A 22,361-nucleotide genomic window follows, 5' to 3' on the forward strand; every position below is an offset into this window, starting at 1 on the left:
ACTCAATCAAAAGTAACATCGGTGCACAAATAACCTCCTGAAAGTTCAAAAGTTGTTGGGCTATCGTCATAGAATTTGTACTTTGTAGAAGTACCCACCTGTTATTATCAATTAATTTTACGACCTAGAATATATACCTAGAGATAGAGATTGGGTGCTAAGCTAAGTACAGAAAAGTTTTAACGTGGCCTGAAAAGAAAAGAAACCTTAAAAAAAGAAATGAAATCCCACAAAACATTAAATGTAAAAAGGAGCCAAGCAAAATATTGCATAGCCATGCAATATATCTATCGTAAAAAGTTTTCAGATCACATTCAAGCCAAGCCTTCAACTTATTTTGTAATTTAAATCAACATTCAGTGAATTTATCAATAGTTTTCTTTATTTTATAATTATGATAGTGGCTTGGCAATGAGCACTAGAGAAACAATCAGCGACTGATTGGATTTATTGGGTACCATCGTCCACATGCGTCGTTACATACTAAAAACACTTTACGCTTGCCGTTTAACTACCCCAAATATGAAGTTTTATATTTGTTTTTCTTGTGCTCATTGCCGAGCCACTATAATAATTATAAAATAAAGAAAACTATTGATAAATTCACTCAATGTTGATTTAAATTACAAAATAAGTTGAAGGCTTGGCTTGAATGTGATCTGAAAACTTTTTACGATAGATATATTGCATGGCTATGCAATATTTTGCTTGGCTCCTTTTTACATTTAATGTTTTAGTGGGATATCTTATACATCAACAAGCATTATATATTCTTGTGGCTCTGAATGACAAAGGAAATGCGAAGCAGTTGTCATTGAAAATGACACCATAATTATTGCACATCGCATGTGCTTGGATGACGTTGAGAAAAAGAGGTAATCCTGCATCATAACTCTAGATGCCACAAGCTTAGAGAAAACGCTTAACGCTTTTGGTGAGTTTAAGAGGGCGACTAACGTAAAAAATCAAACATCGTCCTTTTCTCTTCACACTCACGCCCGTCTTTCATATGCCAGGTGAGAAAGGACGACGCGGATTCATCGCCAAATTAGTTTTTTCTCAATAACTCGATAAATATACAACATTTTATAAATCCGCTAGGTCGATCTCTCAATGATAAAATTTCATACAACGTGTTAAAATATTAACTTAGTTCAATGCACGGTTATGGCAATAAATGAAAAATTCGTGAAAATTAGATGCATCTTTGTGATTTTTTTCTATCGAGAAAATTTTAAGATGTCGTGTTTTTGCTCAGATCGAATTCTCGGAAATATAATGTAGTATCTAATTTTAGAATATAAAATAATTCGGGGCTTATTTTCAAGTAAGTATAAAAATGAATTATATTATCGACACTTTAGGGTTAGTCGCCCCTTTAAGGGTAGAAGAATCTAGCAGTATACATTTTCGCCGCACGATACAAAGAGAGCGGTATATTTACTTCCTCTCCTATGTGTCGTCGCGGAGATTTACTCTCCCTCAAAATTTTTATTAGATCACGTATCATGACGCGAGATAACTATTTTTACTGATACTAAAAAGTGCATAACGTTAAAAAATTATTTATTTCATAAATATGTTGTACTATATTAATGGACGGTTTACATTATTCCAATCCATTAATACAATCCAGCGCTGCATTCGACCACTGGATTGAAGTAAAGTAAACCCGCTGTTAGTTTTGATCACAAACGCTCCTATTCCAATCGCCTCAGTGGTCCAGTGGCTTAGAGCGTCGCTCTTGACTCGTGGGTTCGATTCCCGCGTTGGAAACATGTTGTTTCCAAGTTTGGTTAGGACAATGCAGGCTGATTACCTAATTATCTGACAAGTAAGATGATCCATGCGTCGGATGGGTATGTAAAAAGTCGGTCCTGCGCCTGATCTCTCGCCAGTCGTGTGACGTGTCGGTCGTCCATCCCACATGGGTTAAGAGAGTAAAGGAACAGAGAGTACTCTTGTGTGCTGGTCACACACCTGGGCACTATAAAATTACTCCTGCGTGAAACCAGCTACCATCACCGAAATCGGTGTGTAAGTTATTATTATTCCAATTTCAATTCCACAAAATCCTATAACTAGCAGGTTGGCAGTAATTACACGTAGGAATATGGCTCAAAATATGAAACAGAAACTTCACACATTACCTATGTGTAACACATGCCCACGTGAATATCTTCGCAAACTTCGCGATACAGAAAGTTCTGGAGACACGTCAACTCTGAACTGACAACAAGTCTCCAAACATCCTTTATTCGAGACTTATAACGCCTGAATTGGCGCTGATTTCTATACTGTAATTTAACGACTGTATTTGGCGATATACTTATATTCGAAAGTTTTTTTGTCTGTCTATCTATTTGTTACCTCTAGGCGTTTAAACGGCTTAGCCGATTTAGATGAAATCTGGTAATGGAATCTACCTTGATAAACGGGAAACACCAAAAATAGTTCGGCAAAAACTTAAAACTTAGATCAAAATTTATATTTTTGCATATAAAGTCAAAATAATTTATTCAATAAGATTATTCAAACATTTTTAATTAATGTAACATGATAATATTTAACTTCTCAACGTCAGTTACATGATATTAGTTATGTGCGAACAGCTCTTCTGTAGAGCCAACATAACATTGTATTTGGTTTTTTTTTTATGAAATGAGGGGGCAAACTAGCAAACGGGTCACCTGATGGAAAGCAACTTCCATCGCCCATGGACACTCGCAGCATCAGAAGAGCTGCAGGTGCGTTGCCGGCCTTTTAAGAGGGAATAGGGCAATAGGGGAGGGTAGGGAAGGGAATAGGGGAGGGTAGGGAAGGGAATAGGGGAGGGTAGGTAAGGGAAAAGGGTAGGGGATTGGGCCTCCGGTAAACTCACTCATTCAACCAAAGTCTACAAAACAGTAAGGGCCGCGACATACCGGAATGGCAGCGGCGAGGCGAGCACTTTCAGTGTCATATGATTTTAAACTTTATCTTCATTAATGTAATACATAGTATCGCTTGAGAAGTCTACGGCCGCCCGTGGCCGCTCGTGGCCGCTCGTGGCCGCTGGCGGCCGCGATTTCTCAAGCGATACTATGTATTATGGGCCGTTTACTCTCAGCCCACTGCTCCTGCCGCTGTCGGAAATATTGCCTCAAATACTTATGCGGCATTATAGAGGCGAGTGAGTGGTCACACTCAGCCCTCATACTCTTTTACGTAACGACTCGCAACGATGGCGGATATCGAAACTGTTGCGGCGACAACATTATGTCTGCTGAAACTATATTATGCATATTTTAAAAAGAAATCAAAACAGATCGAATCGAAGATGCCGTCGTCGTAGTGAAAGGAAATTGTGGATGAGAGAAATTCATAGAAATACAACACCGTAATTACCTATTATTACAAATTCTACATGTTAAGTCCATTATTTTAAGTTGGCGCATGGACCAGTCACAAAAAATTAAATTAAAAATTAACTATGCTTCATTTCTAAAAAAGACGGCACTGGCGGCAAGTGAGCGAGAGAGCTGAATGTAAACACTCACTCGCGCTCGCGCTGCCCGTCCTTTGACTTCCGCCCGAAAAACCGACACTCGAGGGAGCGCCGGGCAATAGCAGCGGCATGCTCATGCCGCTGCATGTGTCATGTGGCAGCGCGAGTCACCTATTTACATATTCACGCTGCCCACTTCCCTCCCCACTTCCCTGTCCAACAGGGCTGAGTGCAAATGTCGTATTACAATAATGAAGATAAAGTTTAAAATCATATGACACCGAAAGTGCTCGCCGCGCCGCTGCCATTCCGGTGTAGCGCGGCCCTAAGATCGCACTGCTACAATAGGGAAGATGCGATATTTTTATTTTTGTCTTTATTTTAAAGAACTCCATGTAGAATCGACCACAAGTATATTAAAAAATTAAAACACTGGAATTTACTGCAAAAAATGCTGTTTAAAATTGTCAATTTAAATATTGGCGCCAAAACGGATCTATAGTCTGTATGATGTCACTACTGTTTGACAATTATTGACAATGACCCCACCTGATCGTACCTCTCAAAAAGTTGTCATTCCCCGCGTTCCATTTAGCGTTAAAACCGATCAAAATGCTCAAAATGGGGGCATTTTGATCGTTCTAAACGCTAAATGGAACGCGGGGATAGCATGTGTGACGTCACTGAACCTTCTTTTATATTTTTGTAACGTTTTAATAGCAACATTTTCATAAATATTATATTTGCATGTTCCCTATTGCGGTGCGATCGACTCGCCGCCGCATTTGTGGCCTTAAGTTTGATGGATAAGTGTGTAGTAGAAGGAATATGTCTTACCATGACGATAACTACGACTTTTTAATAGTTGGCCTTCAAAGGAACGTGGCCTTCCATGGTCCATGGTCGTTATATTAATTACTACAATGTATATTCAGAGGCTAGAGCAATTTAAATGTATAATGATTATCATATTATTATAATTATTATTTGTGGTGCATAATGTTATTAAAAAAGACAAGAAACAAACATGGATAACATAAAAGGGTCAAACAAGGTATTTACATATAAGTAATTAGTATACTGTTATCTTAAATTTGAGTCTACCTGGAGTCCCGTCCGTAAATACAAGTTGTTTTTCCTGTAAGTAACAAATCTTTGTCTAGATCATTCTATTAATTAATATCATAATTACTACCATATCTGATCTAAGATCTTTGTTCAACGTATTTATCTACTAGCTGTCCCGGCAAACGTTTCTTGCCATATTACAAAGTACTAGCTATTAGACCGAGCTTTGTTCGGTATTTGATAAAACACGAATAAAATGACATTTTCTAAAAATGATTCTTAGCTAGATCGATTTATCGCCCCCGAAACCCCCTATATACTAAATTTCATGAAAATCGTTGGAGCCGATTCCGAGATTCCAATTATACATATATATGTATAATTGGATTCTTGTATATATATATATATATATACAAGAATTGCTCGTTTAAAGACAAACTAGCTATTTGACCGAGCTTAGTTCGGTATTCGATAAAACACGAATAAAATGACATTTTCTAGAAATTATTCCTAGCTAGATCGATTTATCACCCCCGAAACCCCCTATATACAAAATTTTTTATGAAAATCGTTGGAGCCGATTCCGAGATTCCAGTTATATATATACAAGAATTGCTCGTTTAAAGATATAAGATATATTTCGCCCATATTTTATTCAAGTGACTAAATAAGTATGTCACCATGGCAACGTACATCGCTATTCCATAGTATGCAAACAATGGCCGTCGTCAGTCTCGAGTTGTAATAATTTACTATTATTCTTTCAACAAATGCACCTATCAATATAATATAATAAGTACCCAGTAGCCGATTCTCAGACCTACTGAATATGCATATAAAATTTGGTTAAAATCAGTAAAGCCGTTTCGGAGGAGTACGCAGCCTAACATTGTGACACGAGAATTTTATATATAAGGCTGGCCTCACACAGCCGGAATTTCATAATCGGAAATTCATATTATTAATTCAGAAAGACCGGAATACCATACAATATCACGCTCCACACACATTCTGATTTTTTCAGATTATGAATTTCATAGATCGATCTGTAAGAATATGAATTTCCGATAATGAAATTCCGCCTGTGTGTGTGAGGCCAGCCTTAGAAGAATATATTATTAATACGCGCGCGAAAAACTTTGGAACCTTTTTTACGAAAAATGCAGAAACGTAGGTGCATGAAATTTCGCAAAGTTGTAGTTTATATTGAGAAGGAGTGCATCGAGCTAATATTGTTTAAAATAATAATAATAAAATTGTGCTTTTATCATACTTTATTTTAATAAATAAAACATTACAAACACTACAACGCGCACACTGCCATGTTTTGACAGACAAGCTTATACACACGAATTATACTCCTTTGTTTATGGTTGAAGTCTGTATTCAAATTGACAATAAATTGTAGTTTTTTTTATTAAATCTTAAATACTATTAGACAATGCCTACATGGCAAGTCTGAGAATAGCTGAGTCTCAGACACAAGAATTGAAAAAAAAGTATAATAATATGATAAAGGCGCAGCGCAGACGACAGACTATCCGTGACGCACTTTTTAGTCTGTCTGTGCGTTACTGCATAAAATTGCATAGGTTCTATTTCCACAGACTAAAAAGTGCGCCACGGATAGTCTGTCGTCTGCCGCACCCTTTGGTGCAGACCAAAGACAATATTTTGACAATATGTAGTAGTATCTTAATATTAGCAAGACGTTGTCTAGTCGTAAATACTGTTTATGAGGTGTCGGAGAAATAACCACATTTCGGCCAAATGTAAAGGAATTTTGTCGTGCCTGACCGGCGAAGGGAATTTGGGCGATGGCAACTCTATAGTTACATAATAATATGCACCAGGTGAACAAGAACGACGTAAAATCGGCACCAAAGTCGTTTTTTCGTAATAACTCGATAAATATTTAAAAAAAAAATCAAAATCCGCTAGTCTAGTACATCCCCTCAATAATAGAATTTTGCATTTAAGTATTCACCCCTACAAATAATGAAAACTAAGGAAAAGTAACTCAAAAAAGTGTACCTTAGGTACACATTTCAATACATTGGCAAAATTTAGGTGACCTTGAGCGGTACTAGGCTGACGTTACATGACAGATCAAAAGGAACCAAATTTAAAACGGTAATAGCAGAGTAGACAGAATTATAGAGTATGCCGACTTAGAACTGATGTTGAAATTTTTAAATTTGACGTATTATGACGAAAATCGTCGCTAGGGTTATTAACTTGTTAAGGGTGTAAACTTCTTGCTTGTTACCTACGAATTTAAAAATATGACATATTCGATAGACGTCTCTTTGGTCGTATTGTTGTTTGTGTTTTGGCACATGCGATTAAAATTGTCAGAATCTTATTTTGAAATCTTTAATTTATATATTTAAAAATAAATTATATCAGCCAGCACGAGGCACATTCCGTTTATAATCCTAGTGAAACCCGACGAATTTGACAGATATCGAAACCTGTCCGTTTCTTTGCAGTCGAACTACTGGTAGTTATGTCTATTGTGGTAATAGTATGGGAGTTACGATTCCTTAGTTTTTATTATTCGTAGATTCACCCATTTGAATCGACCGTTTTGAAAATAAATTGAAAAATGTGAAAATTAAATGCATTTTTGTGATTTTTTTTGTATAAATTTTTAAGATATCGTATTTTCATTACGTACATTCATTTCATTTCATTTTATTTCATAAGGATTCCCTGTTGATTTCGGAACCCTAAAAATGAACATTTTCAAATTGTTACTCACACACCAATTCATCCACTCACGTCTTCAAATCTACTTAATAATGAATTTTTGTAACCAATCTCTTCAAAAACCTACACAGTGATTACTGAGATATATTTTCAAAGGAGGATAATTTTGAGAATACAAAATAAATCTTTATTTAAATTTTAGTGTAATTAACATAATAATTAAATATTGTAATCGATGTTATCGATGGAAATACAAAAAACGTATTACTAAATAAGCGAATTCACCTTGTTTAGGGGTATTTAAGTCGCAAGTTCAATAATTGCAGTCATTGTCAGCGTTTTCCTCCCAAGATGATTTCCAAGATCTGCGTAGTGTTGTGTGTTTTATTTAATTTTGGGTCTTCGTCTATCCTGTACATAGAGAAAGAATGTCCCGTCGTCGCACCAGTTCCGAAGTTGGATTGGAAGGGCGTAAGTGTATTTAATGACTTTGTCATTAAATACACTTACGCCCGCATTTGTCATGTGTTATGAAATATGAAAAAAGATATTCAGAAACACTCACAAACGACTTATGTGTGTAACGGCAGATGCCACTGTAATTTGTTAAAATGCAATATGCTTAATATTATTATGATTTTTAATATGTTGTAATAATGGGTGTATGTAAGTTATAATAATAATGGGTTGAGTAAATTGTATAAAAGAAGACGAATTTTTAAATTTTGCGCTTTATGTACTTGCCCTTATTCCAGAGGTTGGAACGACCAGATATTTTAAGCTTTGTCCACATTGTGCCTTTTTTTTTGGTCAACAAGGGCATGCGTCACGTTCGCTGTTGACAGCGCTATAAGGCATGCCCTTGATGAACAGAAAAAGGCACAATGTGGACAAAGCTATAGAGTTTGGGTTATCGAAATATTTTATTTGATAGAAGTCTCAGACAGTTTATCATTATCTATGAGACTTCTTCAAAACGATTGTTAGGAGATAAAACAGAACCAGAGTAGACAGAAACCCTATTTTTCAACCGACTTCAAAAAAGTAGGTTATCAATTCGCCCCGTATGTAGGTATGTAATATTATTTCCTGAAATGCCCAGTTTTCGTATAATATGTTAGTCTAGGTATATCAGCGTCTGAATAAATATGCCAAATTTCAAGAGTGTATACTGCATGTATGTTTTTTTTATTTTATTTTATTCAGAAAACTCACAGCTTTTCAAAAATTTCACTAAGAGTACAATAGAAACATAAAGCCATTTATAAAGTTTTCACATATAGGTAACAATTTATTTACTTATTTATTATAATATTATTATATTAACAATTTATTTATAAATTTTTTATTTTATGTTTGTGCTTGCATATCTCCGGAGCTACAATTCCGATTTAAATGTTTTTTTTTTCCTAGGTATTGTTCAACTTAGGGAATACTGCAAGTTTCATCAAAATCGGTTCCGTAGTTTTTGAGATAGGAAATTTTAATTCTTTATTACGTAGGTACAATTTTGAAGTCGGTTTTATCTTTTTAAACTACTTTTATTTGTTTTCAGCTTTCAGGCCTGTGGTACCAGCAAGCGAGATACGACAATGATTACGAGGTCAAAGCTCACTGCGACCTCGTGCATCTTATGACGGAACAGAACATGATCAATGTCACCGAACATCACGGTGACCAGCCGTGGACTTACAGCGGACCATTCTACCCTGCAGCTAACGGAACCGGTGTGGTCTACATTCATTCTTCCATGTACAAGAAGATTGAGCATACAGAAGATATAGCCGTTGCCGTTCTCGCCCTGGACGTGAACAACTACGCTGTCTTGTACGACTGTAAATACGACGAGGAGACCAAGAAACGCCACGACTACCTCTGGATCTGGACCCGGTCCAAAATCTACGACGGCGAAACTAAGGCGTTTGTGGACGATTTTCTCGATAAGACGCCGCTTTTAGAGAAATCTAAGATCCTTTGGCAGGACTTCTCGCCTGAGTCATGCAATGTATGAATAAATGGCTAAAATTAAAACGTGTTAGATATCAAACCTGAATCTGAAAAGAGAAGGAAGTCGGTTTTAATTTTTTGTTAAAAATAATTATTTTTTGGACTGGTACCGACTTCAAAATTATGAAAGATTGTTTACAGAAATAGTTGAGGTTGAATTAGGAGCATTCTGAAAAAGGCACTATTCAAGAGTAAGAACTATTTAATACTATTTAGTTCATTGAAGAATAGGTAATGTTATATTGTTTCCACTTGGAAGTCGGTTTTAATATTTTGTTTATAACCGAAACGTTCTAAATCCAAAATCCCTGTTTATAGCGGAATGCGAAACATTGAACCCCATAAATAAGGGAGTAAGAAAGACCCCGGTTAATGATACAACTTTGTTCAGTTAGATTATAAAACTGATATCTAATTATTCTCACTCTCGCTTTTATGGGAGTTTTGGTAACTTCATACTCTGATTTTATTTCCATTTTAGGTTACTTGGAAATAAATGTTACTTTGAAAAAGTATATAGGTAGAATAGATATATTAATTTTATACCTTAATCTTGAAAATTTAATTAAAGTTTTAAAATAATTATTGAGTATCTGATATTGAATTTTAATATTCTGGAATGCTTGGGAATCAAAGAATTAAGATAGACAAATTTTGGTGCAATAACGTTTTACACGGAGAGCCATGCTTCGGCATGAATGGGCCGGCTCGACCGGAGAAATACCACGTTCTCACAGAAAACCGGCGTGAAACAGCATGCGCTTGCGCTGTGTTTCGCCGAGTGAGTGAGTTTACCGCAGGCCCAATCCTCTACCCTATTCCCTTCCCTACCGTCCCCTATTCCCTTCCCTTCCCTACCCTCCCCTATTACCCTATTCCCTCTTAAAAGGCCGGCAACGCACCTGCAGCTCTTCTGATGCTGCGAGTGTCCATGGGCGACGGAAGTTGCTTTCCATCAGGTGACCCGTTTGCTCGTTTGCCACCTTATTTCATAAAAAAAAAACAGAGTCGGAAGTCAACTAGTGTTTCTATAGTGGTTGGTAAAAGACAAGCGAATGAGAAGATAACCGTATCGCTCACTATTTTAATTTCTACAAGAAGTCAAGAATATCTCCAATTCAATAATTATTTATTATACACAGTATTATTTAACACAGTATATAATTATTAGTTATACACATAAGTGCAAGAAAGCACTTATTTACACGACCGGTTTCGACAAAATCGTCATCAGATGTTCATGAGAAAAGTGTATAATTATTGAATTGAACATAAATTTCCACCAAGAAGTTACAGTACATTCAATATCATATCAAGAATATCTTACCTGCAACTATAGTGAGTAGCGCAAACGTGGAGACCAGAGGCAGGCCGGTCTCCCTGGCAACGCCTCGCCGCCGCCACTCCGCCATAGTGTCAACATACACCCTAATCCTCCAATATCACATCTCAATATCGCATATATTACTGTATAAAGTATATTATTGTCATTGTCTTGGAACCTGAAACAAACAAAACTCATTTAACGATGAAGCACGAAAAATAGTTTTTTTAAAATTATGGTAAGTAAAAAATATAACTTAGCGACGAAGCACGACAAAAATAATTTTTAAACGATATGGTATTTCTTTCTACAAGAAATAAGACTTTTTTCTATATTTAAAACCATTACAATATAAAATTATGAGTAAGTACCGAAATATGACCCGGTATATCCTGGCTAACACCATGCTGTTGATTTGTTCCGAAATATACGATAGTGTGTTGACGTACCTATATGACTTTGTAGAGATGTCATATTACTACGTCACACTTGTCTCACCAATAGCACAATGGTGCCGGATTCAAGACGTTATGGCCAGTATACTAGGTTAAATTTCGGAACTCACACAATGTCTGGTCTCTTAGTCAAGTCTGGGTGTAAAATTTATTCAACCCAAGTGGCGTTATATTATTATTGTTAAGGATTAACGCAGACTATAACGGACAACTGCTACACTTAAAATGGAAATAGAAGGCTCTAGTAAAGTATTATGCCAAGTAAGCAAGATTAGGTTAAATAAGTAAGTGCATCGAAATAATTATATTTCAGACTGCACTTTTATTTCGATTACACCTTTGCAATAAACAATAATTGAAGGACGTTTTAGTGTCCGTTCGTATTTCTAGTATGAAATAGCTGAGCTATCATTAATACGATAAAAATTGTTTTATTATAGTGTTTCTGTCCAACTCTATCTGTAGGAAGCGACATCCGGTACACTGTGAGATGAAACAAAGCCTACGCCGCACAAACGGTAGACGATGAAAAATTTTATTGGACTTCGAAATATCTTGATTAAAGTCCAGTGTCCGAGTTATTTTCTCGATTGAGATTAAAAATAACGAAGTCCTTCCTTGGTCCTTTGTTTCTAGTTTTATTTTAAGCCCTAGAACTGAACAATTCTCGGAAGCTGAGACAATGTGAATGAAAACTCATTTACGGTGCCATAGAAGTTTTAATTTAATTTTGTTGGGAGTGCAGTTTTTTTAGCGACTGAAATTTTATAGGTCGGTCGGTTCCACTTACTGCAATTCGAATACGATATTCGGCAAAGTTTTCTGTTGTATATACATACTATCATTATAAATGCGAAAGTATGGCTATCTGGCTGTCTGTTACCACTTCACGCCCAAACCACTGAACCGATTTTGCTGAGTATGGAGATACTTTGAGTCCCGGGAAAGGACATAGGGATTTTTTTATATAAAATAAGGGGGCAAAAGAGCAAACGGGTCACCTGATTGTAAGCAACTACCGTCGCTCATGGACACTCGCAACATCAGAAGAGCTGCAGGTGCGTTGCAGGCCTTTTAAGAGGAAATACGCTCTCTTCTTGAAGGTTTGCAGGTGTTATAGGTCCGGAAATACTGTTGGTGACAGTTCGCTCCAGAGATTTACAGTGCGCGGCAGAAAATTACGCGAGAAACGAACTTTTCTATTCGGAAACATGTACGGTTCTCTCGCGACAAACGAATTTAGGTGCAACGGAGTACCGGGCGTTATCTAGTACGGTATAATATTACGAGTATGTAGTAAATGTGGTACTAAGATTATGAAGGTATTAATCCTACAACTCTGAACCCCGTAATTTGTAAATCACAACTATGAATGAGATTACTACATACAGTAAGTGGGCGAGGGATCAGCTATAACGATACCCCTGAGCTCGTAAAACCACCGTACAATATGATTTTAACCAAGGGTCTATCTACTTATGAACGCTATAAAATTTGGTTTAATAAGAGTTGCCAATTTTGTTGTTCAACAACTTTACTGCATAAGTATTCTTGATGTTAGTGTTGTGGATAAAATTATTTATTTCATGTTTGATGTTACTAAGAGATTAATCATGGGTTGTGTTCTCTTAAAAATGTACTCGAACTTTTCATCATGGATACAAATTTTCTCATAGAGGGTTAAATAGTGAATCCAAGTTAGTATGTCAGAAATATTTCACCTCTACGAAGCCGCATAAAAGCTTAAAAAGTATAATGTTTTAAAAAAATGATATTCCAAGAATTTTTAGATATCTCTGGTATGGTACATAGCGCGTCGTGTAATGCTTCGACACGGCGTTGCGTGGCCTACATGGATCGTGTTTTTATTGCGGGGTCCCACACGTGAACTAACCGAGATAACAATGATTGCCGCCCTCGTATATTGTTTTAAGTGTTTTGTTCTAGCGAATACTATTTTATCGGGTTTACGCCTCGACTATCTGTTGTAAAAAAGTTTGTGCAGTCGCGGAATGTGACAGTTTAGTTTTTTTTTATGATCGTTCGTCTGATCGAGATCGACTATCTACCAATAACGGCACGTAGTACGTACACGCACTGATATACCAATTGTAAGTCACTTTAAGCGCAGCCCCCTTGCAAAAGACCGTAATGTCCAACACGGCATCATCTTTGATAATGTACTATCAGCGAAGTTGATTCCTTGGCAGATGGCGGACCTAAGTAAAAACCATAAAGTTAATATACCTAGCGGAACAGAGAAAGAAAGGCCTGAGCAAGAAAGATGTTACTATCAGTAACACAGCGTGGTAAAAAGAGACGAGTGATACATCACAGCAGCATTCTTTCCAGTTCATCCAGTCGGCACGTGCCGCACGTTGACAATTTAATCTCATAGAAATCATGTTCAATCATGCTTGTGTAAGTATATACGTACAAATATGTTTACACACACATGAAACCAATTTCGGTTTTGTTTGACAGCTCGAGATTGTTGCTCTATTCCGCTAGGTATATTAACTTTATGGTAAAAACCCATCCGACCAATCACAGCCAACATTGAATTGACATAAGCCGACCACACGACATAGGTCCTTCAACTGCCTAGGAATCAATTTCCTCGATGGTACTTTCTTTGAAAGATTCGTTACACGACATTCGTTCCATTACACAATGGAAATAATTAAAAAAATATATAGTATATCCTACGAATAATAAAAACTAAGGATAAGTAACTCCGTCAAAAAACATGCTCCACAATACTTGTCAAAAAAGTGTACCTTATGGCGGCTCTCGACATAGGCGAACGCGTTGGCCAACGCGTCTGCAGACGCGTTGGCCCAATGTGTAGGACGGGCGTTCGCGCGTTGGCCAACGTCTAAATACCTACGGCCAACGCGCGAACGCCCGTTCTACACATTGGGCCAACGCGTCTGCAGACGCGTTGGCCAACGCGTTCGCCTATGTCGAGAGCCGCCATTAGGTACACATTTCAATACATTTGCAATATTTAGGTGACCTTGAGCGGTACTAGGCTGACGTTACATGACAGATCAAAAGGAACCAAATTTAAAACGGTAATAGTATGGGAGTTACGATTCCTTAATTTTTATTATTCGTAGAGTATATCTAAACGTTAAGTAATGAGCAATACTCATTTGCATTTCACAGATTAATCATTGTGACCAGCTCATGTACCTAAATTGTTACATTGAACACGAAACAATTTGTTATTGTCAAGGCCTGCTTATTTGTATAATACCCCCGTCTCCAAAATGTATTACAATATTTTAATGTAATTAATTGATTACGTATACAGCTATACACTATACAGTTATTCGTTTTGGTAACATCAATTATTATTACTCGGAAAAACAGTTATTTTCCACAAAAAGTTCATCACCAACAAAGAATTTGATGATAACTTAAGCAGTTACTTAGTAAAGATTTTAACGTAATGTCCACACACAGATGTAAAAGTATCAAATATTAGGTATTTGTAATCATCAAAATCATCCTCTGTATGCGGTCATAATAGTTTTTAATCGCCCATGAGGGCCATGTACTATCAGAGAAGTTGATTCGTATGCAAATCGGGGACCTAAGAAATTTGGTTGCGTTACGTCAAACCCAGCTGACAGTTCACAATTAACATTGAATTGACATTTTCGACCGAATAACGTTGATCTGTCAATTGCATAGGAATCAACTTCCTCGATGGTACAAATTATAATGAGAATAATGTATTAATTAATTGTAATAATTATGTAATTACAAACATTTAATTGACATTAATAATAATTTTGCAAATGAGTGAAACTGGAGTGCTTGAATTGTTAGAGGTTTTAATATTGGTTTCTGTTATTTGATGGCGATATATAAAACGGGATATTTAACCGCAAATTCCGCCGTAAAATCAGTTATTGCTTTTTATTTTTAACGAGTTAATTAGTTAAATAAAATTTGTGGTTATTTCTTCTCGGAAAGTAGGTGTTGCTTGTAATTAGGGTTTCAAAGCTATGTAGCATTATATTGTGAGTCTTTTTAAAACTAAATATATACCTAAGAAGCAAATGACAACTTTTAAAACTGTTTAATATTCAGCAAGGGTTAGAAAGTTTAAAATGTCTCAATGGCAAATTATAATCTCCTATTAGTCTCTTTAAAAATTTTATAATATTATCATATAACTATCAACGGAAGATTCAAGAATACGGGAGAGATCGCTTCCCCCAAAAGTAGAGTCGTGTAAACACGAATCGATAGGCCAAGAGCCTGCGTTATAGTGCGAGTTTACAGTTATCAATGGCGTTGACGTCTTACAATAAACAATACAAACAGCCCTGCGTTTGACACCAGCCCCGAGTGGATTAGAGCCGAGAGTTCGGCAGCATTTAGAAGGCGTAATAGCCTTCCGTGACCTGCTTTAGTTGCGACAAATAGAGATTTACGAGATTGCCTCCCCGGGATTTTCGGAGGCCCGTTTTTCGTAATAAAATTCAACGTTGTTTACTTTACGGTTACTTTATACCTTTTGGACAATCGAGTTTTAGGGTATCGTTTATCGCTCGATGGTCGGTTGATTAGCAAATGCATTGAAAATAACGTCCCAAAATTTCACATAAAAGGGGCTACTCAAAAATTAGGTTGGAAACAATTTTTTTAACCCTAACACCATTTTTTAAAAAGCCTAAAAATTAAGTATGAAACATAAACAAAAACGCAACCAAAGTTTAATCAGTAGTTTAAAACTAGACGTATAAAACGCTGCCTTACTTATCATTTTTACAATTATTCTGTATCTACTATCAATATTAATAAAAACATTTTTAAAATAAAAGTAGCTTTATTTAAGAAGAACCATTTCTCTTTAAAGAATTTCAATTTAAGCAAAACTAGGAAAATTGTAGTTAAATCTTCACAACTTGCTCGCTGGCTTCTATTACCACTAGTCTTTGTGATGGCACATAAAATCTTTTCAAAGGATGTAAAGAGAGAAAACTTCCACTTAACATAACATACTTTTTATGTATCTTAGATAGCGGTTGTTTGACGCGGAGTGTAGAGTTAAAAGTAAATCAATAAACTACTTTTCGCGATAAATTGTTTTAACATAAATAAACACATTTTTTTCTTTGTAGAGTCACTGTATTTTTAAATTATGGTCTGTTCATTTCGTGAGAAAAAAGTCACAGTAGATTTTCGCCATATCTACGTAGATGTTTACATATCTATGCGATTATTTATTTACATGACTACCTTTTTTTTACGTCAAACCCACCTTTTTCTCACTAGCTTTTAGCATCCGGTATGTGACCACAAAAATTTTTTAGGAAAATAAAGTAGCCTAAAGTTACATTCAATACTTTGCGTCCAATTATGCAAGCTCGCAAACTTTCTCTTTCATAATATTATTCGGCTCAAGAATCGACCACTACAAATAGTATTATAACTAAACTAATATTAATAATAAATCTATAGCTAACTCTAAGATTTCCATCACATTAAACAAGGCAAGTTATTAAGGGAAATCTCATCAGGAATAATTTTACATTTGTATGTAACATGTTATCTCGTGGTGGCACACTACACTCCCTAACTCCACCATTGTCATATTTACATTGTTCGTACTATTAACTATAAGTACTAGATACATCCAATTCTGAACACAAATATTTTGTTTCCATTACTCAGTCGAATTACGTTCGTATGTTTGGATTTGTAGGAATCAATTTAGTATTAGAGTATTTTGTTTTAATGCTATAATGGATCATAAAGTGATGACGTACATACATACTCTACAACAGATGTTATATAATTTATTATTTATTTTGCCTTGATATCTAGTAATTAGATAATAGATATTATACTCTTTTAAACTTCTACAGGTCAGAGGATTATAATTTTGTACACATGCTGCTAAAAAGCTGCAGCTAAAACACATGAAAAAGCACACGAGACTCGCCTTTATCGCTAAAATTTTACAATTTCAAAGCTAATAAACAGTTTAAAAGGAGATTAAATTTAATATTTCTTGTTAGTGAAGTGACCGTATAGGAGACTATCGATTAAAGTGAATATTGAAACGTAACCTGGCGTCATTCCAACGAAAGTGTTATGTAAATATATGGAGATCCCCCAGCACTATTTCTCGATAATAAAGTGGAAAAATTGTTGACTATTTTTGTATTTTAATCCATATAATTTTGTGGAGGAGTAAACACTTAAAATAAAGTAACAAATAACATAATCAACTAAACTCCCAACCAGCAAAGTAATCCTGGAATGCAATTTTATAATGCTATTTGGACTTATGTGGCTCCGATGATGGTTTTGGTATTTGCTACTGCCCTTTTATCAGCATAAATTAATGCTGTTTTTACTTCAGTAAGTTTAATCCTATAATTTAAGCTTATATCGGTATATAGAATCATATTTCGTGGCCACTACTGGACTAAGACTCCTATAAAAGCTAGGAACAAAACTAAATACACTCAGGAGTAATTAATCTAGTAACTCAGACTTATATCCGCCTATAGGATAACATCTTAGGAACATTTAAATCATAAGACTCCTCGATGAGCATCTACCAGGAATATATACACTGAGGCGCAATTACTCTTGTTATTTATACTTATAACCTCATATAAGCTAATATTTTATGGCCATTATAATATATTATATTATAAATAATATAATATAAAATATATATAAAAATATAATACACACACTGGCAAAATTAGCGGAACATAGGTAAAAAGGGCCAAAACTTGAACTCAAGTGGGTCGGGCTGTCTGAAAGCCTTTTTTATAGCTTCTAAGCTCATTCAAGAAATAAAATATTGAACAAAACTGGCAAGTTGACAGGTTTTTATAGCAATTATGCCCTAATAAGTGTTTTTCGATTATTGACGTTGTAAGTGTTCCTGATAAGAATGGCGTTTTAGCGGGGTGTAAGGTATGCTCAGCTCATTTGATTGTTTGGTTTTTGGAAGAACACATTGCTTAGATACAAAATTAGTGATTTCCCAGAAACTGCGACAGCTAGAGCTGTAACCACGATAGAGAAAGGTCACACCTACCGTTCGGTCAGTCAGGCCTTAGGTGTGTCGGCTTCCGTGGTTCATCGTAACTTTCAACGCTTCAGAGAGACTGGATCTTACGTTCGGAGACGAGAACAAGGCATATATCGGGTGACAATGGTCCAGGATGACCATTTTGTAAGGAAACAAAACTTAAGAAATCGACCTCAAACTGCTATGCAGACACGAAATTTGTCGGAACAGGTCCAAGATGAACGTGTAAGCGATTGTACAGTAAGAAGAAATACTCAAAGAAGTTAAATTAAACCCAAAAGTGCCAGCAAGGGCACCAAAACTTGAGACAGGACACCGAAGAGCCAGGCTAAGATTTGCGCGTGAACATCAAAATTAGACAAGTGAGTGAAATCTTGTGCTGTACAGTGATGGGAGCAAATTCTATGTACATTGTATTGACAGGCGATAAAGAATGTGGATAGATCATAAGGAAAGCTACAGGCCATCAAACTTACCGGAAACAGTGGCCTATGATGCAGGCTTGGTAATGGTTTGGAGTTGCATATGATTTGGAGCCCGCATGGAGCTGATGATTATAGATGATGGTACTTTGACAGTACAGGGCTATAGCACCGACATCCTGGAATGGCATGGTGTGCCTTTTACATAGTTTTAGGTAGTAATTTCAATTTTATGTGCGTCCATAGAGTAAGAAAATCGGACATTATTACCTAAACGATGCTGGCGTAGCCCAGGTGGAGAGGCAAGCGTGGTCTACGGATGTGGATCCGATTGAAGACGTGTGGCACATCAATGGGTGAACGGTACGAGTTAAAACTCCAGCTCCAAAATGTGTCCAGGACCTCGAGTTGGCGCTACTGGAGGAGTAGGAGAATATCCCACAGGAAATGATTGACAATTAAAATGCAAGCATGGAATGGTGTATCCAGGCCCTCTTGAGATCCATAGAAGGCATTACACGCTTTTAACATGGCATTTCTTTAATAAAAATGGAGAATTTATCTTAAAAACTTACTACTGAAATTTCAAAGATTTTCTTAATTTTTTTATTTTTGCTGATTTTTTCTATTTTTCACGTTTTTATGCCCTAAATTTATATAAAATTTATTTCTTAATAATCAATTAGTAAATAAATATATAAAAAGCATTGAACAATTTAAAAAAAATGAAAATTTTGTTAAGTTCCTCTAATTTTGCCGGTGTGTTTATATTATAAAGTTAAAGTACTGAAACTGTCTGGTTTTTCATTACCTTAGAAGTGATTTTATATAGTTTTATTATAATATTATATATGTAATTAATAATAATAAAATCACTTTGATTATAACAGCACGCAGTAAGATAAAATGTTCTCTAAATAGATTTATCACATGCCATTATAAGCTTAGATACACTTTTAATGGCATTCCATAGTACTGTTGTACATGTACTAAGTAATCTTAAACAAAACTCTTTTAGGCAAAAGCATGCTTTATATAGTTTTGTTAATTCTTCATAGGAATTACGCACAATTAAACCTTTTAATATTTCTTTAACTTCCAAATATATCAATATCAATAGAGTTTATTTTTATCTGGGCAATGTAGAACCCTAATTGGTAACAATATGGCGAACCTTCGGTTTTAACACTTGCCAAAATAGAACCAATATTACTTATAATGGCCCTAAGTCGCACTTGGCAATGCTCACCGTGAAAATGGCGACTGTCCATGATATTTTCATAGTTAAATATTAAATATTAAAATGTAAATAAGTAAATTAGAGGCGCTTTAAAATTTTAATAAAAACTATAGTATATTTTATCAGAAAATTCCCATTCCCCTTCGAATATACAACAGACTAACAACAAAAAGCTTTTGATTTTCTACTATATTATATTTCTGATTATAATGGTTGACATATAATGATATTCAATCAAAATTTAAGTTTTGTCAATTCCTGGACTCACAGAACGAATTGGATTCTGTTCACAAAATGTGAGCTTATAGAAGCATTGCGAGGCTTGTATTGATCTCACTTTTTCCTATAATTTACTTATGTTGGCATTTGCAGGACTAATTGCGCTTACGTAATCCTGTTATAGGAAAAATATAGGCGTAAATGGCATTGAAGCAGACAAATATAAACACGATATAAGTTAAAATTATAAATAAAATAAAGTGGGCCTTTTTCCGGACTTATATGTGGATATAAGTCTCATATAATCCTATGGAAATGTACTCCTGGTGATACTTTCAAAACCACTTTTTGCCATCATTAGCTTAATAGTCTCTCAAATGTTTGCAAAAAAAATTGAAAGTGATATTGAGACGTTACTTGAGAACAAAAGAGTTTCATTCTTATATGCTCAAAAAATAGCATAACAATGTAAACTATAGCATCTTCTATCAAAAAAAATATTTGAAAACGTACGACAGCAAAAATAGCATGATAAAACGGCAATTATGTGATAAATTTTCCAAGAAAAAACTGTGATAACATTATTCAGAACGTCTTCATAAAATTAATTGTCTCATTATGTTCAATCTTTGCACTCTGTGGTTCCTAAAGTCGCTATTAAAAAGTTAAATTATTCGTTAATTTGAGCTATTGTGACGGATGGTGTCTGATTTTACAAAGGAATTGGGAATTTTCTTAAAAAGTGTTGGTAATTTGAAACATTTAAGTATCAGCACGTTTCACATTTTGTGTTAAGCTTTGGTGACTTTATTGGTTTTTTTAAATTCCAGACGTACTTGTTTTTTTTTAACATTTTTTTTTTTATTTAAAATTTAGTTGTCCTATATATTTTAAAAACATGGATTTATTTAAGTCTTAACAATAGCCAATTCTTAATGAAACAAAAAGTAGTTCACTCAATGCATGGTAATTTTTGTTTGGTGGTTTTAATGAAAGAATCAAACTAAACGCAATAACGAATAGTATAAAAAATCCTTGACAAAATAAACTCAAAGAGTTTCCGATTAATTACATTCATTGCGGCCAAAACTTAGCTCGTTAACCAACAATACCCTAAAATTCTCATTCAATTAAGAGAGCCCTTTAGGAAGTTTTAGAAAGAGATAGTAGCTGTCACCACCATCCATACCAATAGTAACAAAAGGTGTTATTAATCTCCACTGAAGGCCAAAATACTTCGTCACGCTTCTAGTAATATACAAATTATTATTAGCTGTTGGTTGTTAAAAATATCTTGATACGCTTACGATAAAAAATAAGCCAGTCCTATTTTCGTAATAAAACCCAATGATTAAATAGTTGAACTCCTACGCCTACTACACATCTTCGAATATTATAGCTTACAACTGCTATAATAAATCGAGAGATCTTTCGCCATCAACAGTAAGTGACAATTATATTTTGCAACATAATAATATTTTCAACCCTTTGGTTCCATGTAAACGGATGATTCCATTTATTTTTACAGTATTCTTCGAGTGCCATTTTTCAAAATATGTTGTTTATTTTTAATATCATGAAACTTTAAAATATAGGTCACTAGATGACGCCCGCAACTCCGTTGCGCCAAAACTCGTTTATCGCGTGGGAACCGTACATTTTTTCGGGATAAAAAGTATCCTATGTCCTTTCCCGGGACTCAAAGTATCTCCATGCCAAATTTCAGCAAAATCGGTCCAGCGGTTTGGGCGTGCAGAGGTAACAGACAGACAGACAGACACACTTTCGCATTTATAATATTAGTATGGATAGGTTGCCTCAGCATAAACATCATTCTCACAACGAGTACCCAGAGGAATGAACTGGTTATACTCAATACATCTGTGAGACTGTGATTAACAAATTACAAGCTTCTTCAACGTACAAGCGTCCGCACAAGATCTGAAACTGTCTCATCGGTACACGCTACCACCATCAAACCTGCACCCTCTAAAGTCTAGAGTGCAACCCAAAAAATTTACCCCATGCCGCAGATGCTCACAATTTTCAATATCATTATCCAAAACTACCTTCATTACAAAGACATAAAGCCTTACACATTATTAAGCTTATATTGTCATTGTTATTCTTATTTTACTCGTAATAAATCACATTATACTGAATAATAAGCCACCCTTATCATGATAAATCATTGTTCGGGACCGGTATAGGTATGACTGTGTAGGGCTTCGTCTAGACGGCCACAATAGCTCTTTTAAAGATCACAAACAAAGAATACAATGCTTATTATTAATGCCATTATTCTACGAACGGAACTGTAGTTATTGTTTAATTCGTTTCGTATCTTTCTAT

The 22,361-nt window shown here is 35.4% G+C and overlaps 1 protein-coding gene across 1 annotated transcript in view; it reads right to left on the reverse strand.

The window, feature by feature from the left end:
* The window catches only part of LOC121725514 (lachesin-like), an 83,369-nt gene that overhangs the window by 46,929 nt on the left and 14,079 nt on the right, over window positions 1–22,361 (reverse strand). The window contains exon 2 of the mRNA XM_042112517.1: window positions 10,602–10,776. Coding sequence (XP_041968451.1) covers window positions 10,602–10,686 — 85 coding nt within the window. The 5' untranslated portion in view covers window positions 10,687–10,776. The remainder of the gene's footprint in view (window positions 1–10,601; window positions 10,777–22,361) is intronic.

This window comes from Aricia agestis, chromosome 3 (genome assembly GCF_905147365.1).
Source record: "Aricia agestis chromosome 3, ilAriAges1.1, whole genome shotgun sequence".
Taxonomy (NCBI): Eukaryota; Metazoa; Arthropoda; class Insecta; order Lepidoptera; family Lycaenidae; genus Aricia; species Aricia agestis.